The 9,954-nt window shown below is 40.3% G+C and overlaps 1 protein-coding gene across 13 annotated transcripts in view; it reads left to right on the top strand.

The window, feature by feature from the left end:
* The first annotated feature begins 923 nt into the window (after positions 1-923).
* The window catches only part of LOC103697300 (F-box family protein with WD40/YVTN repeat doamin), a 65,698-nt gene continuing 56,667 nt past the window's right edge, over positions 924-9,954 (top strand). For 10 of the 13 annotated variants that reach the window (XR_015977124.2, XR_015977122.2, XR_015977121.2 and 7 more), the window contains exons 1-3: positions 1,086-2,099; positions 4,882-5,082; positions 9,436-9,564. Coding sequence is in view for 9 of the 13 variants with exons in the window: in XM_088719831.2 (XP_088575957.2) it covers positions 1,939-2,099; positions 4,882-5,082; positions 9,436-9,564 (491 nt within the window). In the remaining 4 variants the exon portion in view is untranslated. Of the gene's footprint in view, positions 2,100-4,881; positions 5,083-9,435; positions 9,565-9,954 lie in introns of all 13 variants that reach the window. The other 3 variants (XM_039133874.3, XM_088719835.2, XM_039133872.3) reach the window with 2 other exon arrangements.

Raw genomic sequence — 9,954 nt, 5'->3', positions numbered from 1 at the left:
ACGAAGGAACAAGAGCACCGAAAGCGGGTGCTCAGGGAGCTAAACTCCCTCATCTCTGGTGGTGCCGGCGTGTTGTCGCCCGACGAGGTTGTGGAGGAGGTCGTCATTAACACGGAGGAACATGAGCACCGAAAGTGGGTGCTCGGAAGCTTAACTCTCTTATCTCTGGTGGCATCAGCATGTCCTCGCCCGATGAGGCTGTGGAGGAGGAGGTCACCGACATGGAGGAACAGGAGCATCAGAAGCGGGTGCTTAGGGAGCTTAACTCTTGAGAGAGACGTGTTCGAGGGCCACCGCTATCGCGGCCATCGGCAAATGGTCTCGGCACGGGAAGAGAGCCATCCCAACCGAGGGCGTAGACAGGAGGGGCGACTGCAATGCCTACATAGGTTAGGGTCAGCATATCTTTCCGATTGCAGTAAAGATGAAGAAAAAGAAAAGGCTAGATTTCTTTCATATTTGAAGAAGGAGGTTTTAAAAGCCGCCGTGTCCGAAGCCCCGGCTACGCCCTCCCCAAATGAGGTAGGAGAAACAAATGATCTACGAGTGACGACAATGACCATAGCAAAGGCATAAGAGATGATAGCAGCAGGTTATGTGATCGGTGGTTCTGATACCATGTTGAAATATTTGGAGAAAAAGAGAAAAACAAAAAAAGAGAGAGAAAAGTAATTTTATTTCTCCGTTCCATCATATTTGATACATCTCAGGGGTTATATATACTTGTATATAGACTCTATACAAGAAAAATAATATAGGCTGATATAAGATAATGCTGGTAAAGAAAAATAATACTGATCGATCATGCTAACAAAGAAGATAATATTGGTTGAGATCAGTCTAAAAAAAAAAAAAAAGAAAAAGGTAATAAAGGTTGTTATGTGAGCCCTAAAATCATGCTAACACCCACCACCGTGGACCCTGCCCCTTCCTTTCTCCTCCTCCTCCTCGTGGGCCATTGTCACCCCAACTGCCGGCCATGTGTGCCAACATTAATGCTTCCTAGAGAGAGCTCACCACAAGTAAAAGTGAAACCGTGAAAGCTTTGAGAAAATCATTGGAGAGGGAATGGATGGCATTAAGGTCAGAGGCAGCAGTGAGACAGTGGAGGAGGAGGGAGCAAGTGGCATTCGAAAGGGTTAACTAGGGCTGGCAGTGGGCCTTGTGGAAGAGGGAGACGGAGTGTTCGGGTTCAATGGTGGGGAGAGGGAGGTGATGACTGAGGTGGGTGTTGAGGCCCCAACGCTAGCCACGGATGAGTTCGACGAACTTGGTGACGGCGGTGGATTGTGGAAGGGGCCGGCGGAGGACACAGGCGTCACAACCAAGCCTAGCGGGCAGGGCAAAGGTTGCGGCACTATCCGGAAGGGTTTGGAAGGATGAAGAGGAAAAAGGTTTAGGATTTTTTCTGGTGGAGCGGTGCACAAAAGTGTCGCGAGTGGGTGGGGCGGTGCTCGGACTTTTTTAGGCGCTAGGCACAAGCTTGCGTTTGTTTGGGATTTTCTTTTCGTTTTTTTTTTTTTTGCAAGTATTGTAGCTCCATGTTGTGGGCTGCTAAAACCCTGATCTACAGTTGAGCTGGTGGATCGGGTATAAGATATAATTTTCTGATTATAACCACTGAAAGCTGACGAATCTATATTTTTTTGAGAAAAATAAAAAACAAGCACCGAAGCATATCCCTTATTTAGGTTATTTATCGCCGTGACACGTCTGCTCCTGACTGGGTACACGCGTTAGCGTCGCTGTACCAGCCAGGCTCTTAAGCCGATGTCGTGGCCCGGTGCAAAATTAACCATTGTATCGGTTTTTCTTTGCCGAGATTGCTGGTGATAAACCCATGTAAATCCCATCTCAGCGAGATGTAGACCGTGTCTACCTATAGAAATCCGCATCTATTCTGATACCGCGCCGAGTAGAGGAATAGAGGGAGGAAAAATGGAGGCGAGCGGCCGTAGGTACAGGAGCGTCGCCCCGCAGCCAGCCAGCGGCAGGAATCGGAGTTCAATCCACTCTCTCGGCACCGACCTCCTCTGCGCGATTTTTTCCCGTCTTGACCTCTTCGTACTCGTCCGCTGCTCCGTCGTCTGCAAGTCATGGTCTCTTTCTCCCCTCTTCAAGATTCCCCTTCTAATTTCTTCTTTATTTCAACAACGTGCTGTGTTCACGCAAATGTTAAGAGCATTTCCATTTAAACTTTCTGTTTCTAACTACCTAATCTTTGGTAAAAAAAACTCAAGATGGAGAAAATTAGTGGGATGAAAAATTCCCTGTAATTCCACGTATTTTTGGCTCTGTGTAGACAGTTATAAAACTAAACTGGGATGTAAACTCTATATTGTTTTCTTGGCTATTGTGTTAAATTCGTCTCGGCATAAACAAATACTGTATTTACTTGATTAAAGTGCTTAAATTCGATCAAAGGTTGATTGTGGACATTACAAATATTTCTTAATTTTTTGATCCACGAGGTGTTGATGGCCCGTTATTGTCTTATAAAATTTGCCTTCAGATCTCAACAGTAGATGGTAGCCGCTCAGTTACGCCCTCTTAAAACTACATGACAAAGAATCTGTTTGTGCCCTGATAGACAGCTCAGCCTGATTTTGTTAATGTTTTCATGTACTGTCCAAAATATAGTGTACCAAAACTTTACGAGTATGGATTTCTCTAACTCAATATTCTCCACATATGAACTCAGAAAAGCTACAATCCACATTTCTATTGCAAGTCTACTTGTGGGGACCCGTGCGGGTGTGTGTTTAGTCCATCGGCTATGCACTATGTAGATCTTGGACATATATAGAGGATCAAGAAACCCAAATAACACTTTTTGTCTAGTCTTTTTTGGTTAAGTCCTAGTTTGTAATAAATGGTCTTAGAGCGGACCTAGCTCATGGCTATATGGACTAGAAGATACTACATTAGAGTCCTATTTGGGCTGATCATGGGCTGATCATGGTGTTTGTGATTGGATTTGTGGTACTTGTAACTGGATTAAAACCTTTAGCCTGACGAGAACGTTAAAGCTTAAACGGAAGAGTATATGAGAACTCGTAGGGTGTTTGTTTAGTCCGACATTGGCTATGCACAAGTCGATATTAGGTGTTTATATAGAGCCAAAGAATCCAAATAACATCTTTTGGCTAACTTTTTGGGTCAGATCCTGGGTTATTATACAACTATTCCAACAATATGTTATTTTCTGATAGTCATATTGATCATACTTCACAGAAAATGATGTATTTCACAACCAACATATGCAAAGTGGTATCTTGCTTTTATATAAACGGTCAAGAGAATGTGCTACCTATTTTATAAATATTGTTTTTTGTATTCTGAGTGAATTTAAAAATTGTACCATACTAAAGCTTAATTGACGTGACATTTTGTTGAAGATTTCGTATGCTGTTGTTCATTGTCATCCTTTTTAACAACAGGTGTTAAAGCTTCCCTTCTCTGAAGTGCTTTACTGAATGTAAATTATATTATTGACAATAATCAACAATGTGCAGCCTTTTCTTAGAGTGCTTATTTAGTAGCCTTCCTATTGGAGTGCATTTGAAAGTGTATTTTGGCTGTTGTGGCATTTTGTCAGAGATTTCCTTATGGTGTGCTGGCACTCCATATAGTGAACTTCATATTGACTGTATGAAATTCTTGCAGGTTTCAAAAACATGAAACTTTTTCATGGAACTATTGTGCATCCCCATTTCATTATTTTATCCATATTGCAATAATTCAATGAGAATTCCAATATAAGGAGAATTATCATACAACGGTATCCTTCTTGTTTTTTTATGAGATTGTTCTCATGCATTCATCATAATGAAAGCTTTATTTTTTAATCATGTGCATGATGTGATTTTCTTAAGGGCATCATGTAATTCTGTAAAACATTGTATGTCTTAGGGGTATATACCTTCTAGTAATTTATATAGAATCTTGATTATATTTTTATTGATACAATTATGGTATCCTAGGGGTAGTGGTGGACATCTGAAACTATGTTCCTAGCTGCTTAATTCACTCATCTAAAGTATTGTCCGAGGAACTTATTTCTTAGCACTATGATCCATTGCAAGGTAGTCCTTGTGTCTTATAAATTCCCTCGGTTCTCAAGCATATGGTGTTTGTGTAAGACTATGCTGCCAGGAAAGGTGGTACCATCCTGAACTGCCCGGTTTGGGATGTACCAAGCCGTATCAGAGGTGGACCGGTATGGTTTTGCCCCTTGGTTCAAGAAATCCAGCGAGAGAAGGGGAGAGGGAGAGGGAGAGGGAGAAGGAGAGAGCGAGAAAGAGAGAGAGAGAGAGAGAGAGAGAGAGAGAGGGAGGGATAGAGAGGGAGAGGAAGGGAGGGAGGGAAAGAGTTGGAGGGAGGGCTGGACCCTTCGGTTCCCCTATTTCGAACGGAACAAGGGCCAAGGGTCCTCCTTTCCTCTTCATCCTTCTCCCTCTTCCCCTCCCTTGTAGGTTCCCCCTTTGTCAGTATGCCCTGACGATATTGCCAGACAATTGGCACGGGTCTTGGTACCATTACTGCCTTCTTAAATTGCTGCATCTTCAGTCTTCACTATTAAAATATGCTTCTTAATGCCTCATGTGTAATACAATACGAGAAAATTTATGACATGAGTTCCTTATGCATTTTCACTTGACATGGAGTTCATTATGCAGCATCGGTGGGGTAAACATTCTTATTTATTTGAACAAAAGATCTTCATTCTTCTCTGAACTTTTTGATGTAAAACTAAACACATGGAGATTGTTTAAAATAAGATAAGTAAAGTTTTGAGTGGCAACTAATATTTGTCAGTTTTGAATTACATGGGTTTATCTCTTAAGAGATCTGAAGTGCAACCTTTTATCTTTATATCAGGAACAATGTCATCTACCAATCTTCATTAATGAGAGATCTATATTACAAAAAGAATCCACGTATCAGGAGCAGCTCCGATATATCAATTCCTTTAGAAACATCGATGAAGATCTATTTAGAAGAGCTAGCCATGGAACAGCATAGATTAGCTCTTACAAGTGGTTCTGCTGAAGTTCATCAATGGACTGGTCATCCTGTCAGGTATGCTCATTTGTCTGGTTCATCCTATATATGTGGTATTTGTCAGTTTTTATTGCCTGTGCTATGCACTGAATAGATCTGCACCAGACTTTTTTTTTTTTTTTTTTATTTTTACAAGCTACTTCTATAAAAATTGTGATAATAAAACCATCGTGGTTCAATTTGCTGTTTTACGAAAACAGTACTGCTGTAAGGCTGTAATGTTGGTGCATGCATGTATTCTTGCATCCTTTGAAAATATGTTCACAATTTGATTATTTATACTCATATGCATATCTTTTTTCCAAAAATAACATTTTTTTAATAACCAAAATAACTAATAATTTATGCTAAAATGTTTAATAATCAAAATAACTATTTCCATCACTCATGCTAAGTTCTTACTAAGGATTCTTTGTGTGGATGGCCCTGCTACCTGATCTTGGTTTAACTTAAATTTTGGGTTCACTGAAGCACTAAATTGTGAGATAGTTTTCTCTATCTTTTGTTTCTTTTTTTGTAAATAAACCGTACAAAGATCCTCCTTATCGGGAAGTTTCATTTAGTAATATAGTTCCATTCTGTGCTCTCTTGTACCCATTTTTTTTCCAATTTCATCTTCATTGCATGATCCTCACATCAAATAATGATTAATCTGGAGGCTAGAAGTGGCTAATAACCTGTCAATCTCAAAGCATTTTATTGATGTAAGATCAGTCAAATTACAAGCAGCGTGCTACATATAATGTCACGTTGGGGTTACTAAGGGATTTTTAGATCCCAAGGTGTAAGAATCCAGTAAGCTGTTTACTAGTTTCCAAGGATAAGAAGCAAACTTCATGTAGACATGGAGTGGGTTTTCAAATTTGAATGAGAGGGCATAGAGTTTGGCATCACTTCCAGCTTTTATTTTTCAGTCTTCATGAAAACTAAAACCAGTTTCTTCTACTACTACTACTGTTATTATTGTTGATGATGATGATTTTCATTTTTATTTTTAACTGGTACCCAGAACTTGTTTGGTAGTCGGTTGGGTTTTGTTTGGTGGCGGTGGCGACAGGGAGGTGGTGATGGTGACCATAGGCGGTTTTGGCTTTTAAGAACTTCGATAGTTTCCACAATTTCTAGAAACTGAGAACGGGTTTTCAAACAAATGAAAAAGGAAATTGGGTTACCAAATTTTATTTCTACTTCAGTTTCTGTGTTTTTGGAAACAAAAACTGGAAATGGGAAGTAATGCCAAACAGGGCATAGCTGTAGAGGTTAGCTGGGCAACCTAGAAAAGCTTGATATTCTTGATTTTGTGAATCAAAAGATTTTTGAGATTTTTTTTTAATTTTATCGTTCTTCTTTTTCAAAGAGTCCTTGATATTGGCTGGCCCATCTATTTTAAAGAGGAAGATGACTGTTATCAAGCAGAAGAATTTGGAATTGGAGTAATTCGATTTTTGGAGGTTTAGTTGTTGCATTTAAGCTTTTATTTTCCTCTCTCTAGTTTTCATTTTCTTTCTATCCTTGTATTTTTCCTTCAGTGCTTCCTTCTTCCTGTTTCTTATTTAGTAGCTTAACCATCATATTCCAAATCCTAATCTGTTCCAAAGTATCGTCTAGCAGACGTCTTAAAGGCTTCTTAGAACTCATCTCTGGAGCTCTGTACATATGCCAAGATATTATCCTAAAGTAACTATATGTTTGAGATGCTAAACCTATTTCAAATTTTTTAGTTCTTTCTTTCAAATGTTTAAGTTCTTGCTTCATCATACAGTCTGTCTTGTTCCTTCCTAGCAACCCTTCTATGTATCACAACAGGTCTACAGTCTGAAACTAAAGAATGAGATTTAATCTATTAAATTCTTCAGGATTCGTGATTTTCCCTAGCCTTTAGATGCATCAACACACTCAAAGGCCTCAACCATCCTACTCCTATTTTTTCTCTCTGTTTTCTGCTGTACTGTTTTGTCTTGTTATTCAGCCTTTACAATATCTTTCCACGAGAAGCTCTAGTATTTAAGCTGAATTAGAAGCAATGCACTAATCAAATATGATGATCATTGGTTCAAAATGAGGTCAAGGTTTGAAGAAGAATGGTTATGGAGGATCTGATCCCGCAGGCTATCAGGATCCTTAACATGGTAAGACAATGAGACAAAGTAAATTTGATTCCAACATTCGGCCTAGACTATTACAACCTTGTCTTGGATGAGAAAATATGCAAAAAAATTGGTGGTGATAGATGACCAATTAGTGTGAGAAGGTAGATCAGCCACATTACAAGATGGATAGGGGACATAGAGTCTCTGTAAGGATGAAGAATTTACTGACAGAAGCAAGGTATGCTGAACTGACCGGAACCGGTCGGTTTAGCCGGTACCGGTACGAACCGGGCCAGTTCGCGCCGGTACAAGCCGGTACCGGTGCGAACCGGCTGGTTCGCACTGGTCCAACCATTTAAAGCCACTCTATGGCATTTAACGCATCCGCATGGACGCGCCGATTTTTTTGGGAATCGCGCGCGGACACGTGAGCGGAGAACGCGCGCCCGCGCGCGATTCCCCACGCAGGAACCGCGTTCGCGGATGATTCTTCAGCAGGGAATCACGCTCCACAGAGTGGCATTTGACGCGTCCGCGGACGCGTGCGGACGCGTTGTTTTTTTTTTTGCTTTTTTTTTGATGTTCGCGCGCGCGGCTCCGGATCGGTACCGGTTCCAAGCCGGTACCGAACCGGAACCATACCGGTACCGGTGCTCACCGGTATACCGGTACGGTCGGTCCGGCGAACCTTGGTCAGAAGTGATATTTATTGTTTTGACATTTTGGGAACAATATCTAAAGGATAATGAAATGCTATACAAGGTAGACATGTCAAAAGGATCGCTAAAAGATCTGCGGAGTCTAAAATTATCTAGCACATTTGAAGCCATTGATGGTGCATTTTGCATTGACTTATAAGTATCAGAATCAAGGTTCGCTGTACCGATCGGTACCGGTCGGTACCAAGCGTATCGTACCCGTACCGATGGGTACCGGTATCGGTACACCAATGTCGGTACGCCTGGCGTACCGCATACCGTACCGTACCGACACTCGGTACGCCTATACTAGTGCAGCACCGGTACGGGGTTCGGTACCGGTACGGCGAACCTTGATCAGAATAACAGTTGGCAAAAGGAGGTAGCGTAACCAATATCTTAAGTGTCAATACCAGACTCCATACTGATACCTTACTGTTATACAGCAGTCCGGTACAGTATACATTGTACTCAACACATGGTGTGCTGCTGGAGTTTGCATAACATTTGTACCATGTGGTGTTATAAGGGTGTATCAAGCCCTAAATTTTGTTGATATTGTATCAGGTAAGCATAGTACATCTAGGACCTGCTAGTACAAGTTGATAGTTGAAACCTTATTCAGAACACTTAAGGGCAACATAAGTCAAGAATTAGTGGTGGAGAACTGATGTTTGGTATTCTGCTTCAATTGTCTTGAAGGTCTCTGTGAGGTGCTCTAGGCAAGAATAGCGCTCTACCTTGTGGAGATCTATGGGAGGAGTCATAATAAAATCATATAAAGTAAGCAATAAAAAACACTACTACATCTTATGCAAGTAGAGAGGGCTATGATGTGCCATGAGTGGCTCATATTCTAGTCTACGTAAAGGTTACCCCGTAACTAACATTTAAACTAAGAGCCTCTTCTTTTTAATTAATATTCAGCAATAACCTTGGTAGATTTTGGATATGTATGCAGGTCTAGGGAAGCCAAAAAAATCTTCTGGCTACTTTTTTGGGTGAGGTTTTGGATCGTTGCACATGAACTATCCTGTGTTTTTTTTTTTTTTTTTGGTGTGTGTGTGTGGGGGGGTACTCCTTAGTTGTAAGTTGCAATTGAAACTTTACCGGGCCCTGGCTTTATAAACAAATGGACTTGCTCTTATCTTGTCTGCACTCCTTGGTTTTTGTATGTCTTCCTTGAAACTATAGTTGGTAAATCTTTTAACTGAAGAGTGGCTCTAAGGATCTAGGGACTCATGGTGTTTTCTATTCTTTTGGTTTGATGTCTTTGGATTATTATAACATAAACGGGTTAATTCCTATTTTTAAATGAATGTCTATATATCTATATCTATCGATGTGTATGTATGCGTATATATTCAAGTTGCATCATTGTGTTTTGCTGTTAGAGATGTTGGAACACTTGAACCATCTGATGGTCATTGACATCCCTTTGTGATCTGATTTTGTGACACGACAGTTATACCTACTTATCGTGGTGGGAAAAACAGACACATGTAGTAGCTGCAATAGTATATTCTTTCTTTTATGACCAATTGCTTGGAATATAATAATATGTTGTCATGCTTATGTGCAAGGTACGTCTTCTTGGTACCGAGCCCCGTACCAGTGCCGTACTATTACTGTGTCGGTAGGATACGGTACGAGGCTGGTTTGGCATACCGAGTGTCGCTATATCTCTTATACCGTATATCGGTGCTGAACCGGTATGGTACAGTATGCTTTATAGTTTATACTGTCCGGTTTGGTATGGTATGGGATATCTTGCTTTCATATTTATATTGTAGTTCATATTCCTTGATCTTATTTGCCTAGTTTTGATCCGTCACATGCAATACCTCTTTAGTTTATCTTTTATACAAGTTTTTTTCTTAAGTCATAAATTACGCAGTTCAAAAAATTTTGGTTTAAACTCTAAATTTTTTTAATAATCCTTTTTTTTGACCAAAGATGAAGTATCGACTATAGAAAGCTTAATCAAATTGAAGTTATTTGGAGAAATTAGAAATATATGTTTTTTCCATATTGGCCTGTCTCTTTTATCCCCAAGATGATTACATGCATCTTGATCGATCAAGTATTTGTCCTATTCATTC

Source organism: Phoenix dactylifera, chromosome 4 (genome assembly GCF_051530095.1).
Source record: "Phoenix dactylifera cultivar Ajwa chromosome 4, Ajwa_hap1_PhDact_Kaust_v1.1, whole genome shotgun sequence".
Lineage (NCBI taxonomy): Eukaryota > Viridiplantae > Streptophyta > Magnoliopsida > Arecales > Arecaceae > Phoenix > Phoenix dactylifera.
The sequence above is the reverse complement of the archived record's forward strand: the minus strand, read 5'-3'. Positions and strand labels throughout refer to the sequence as shown.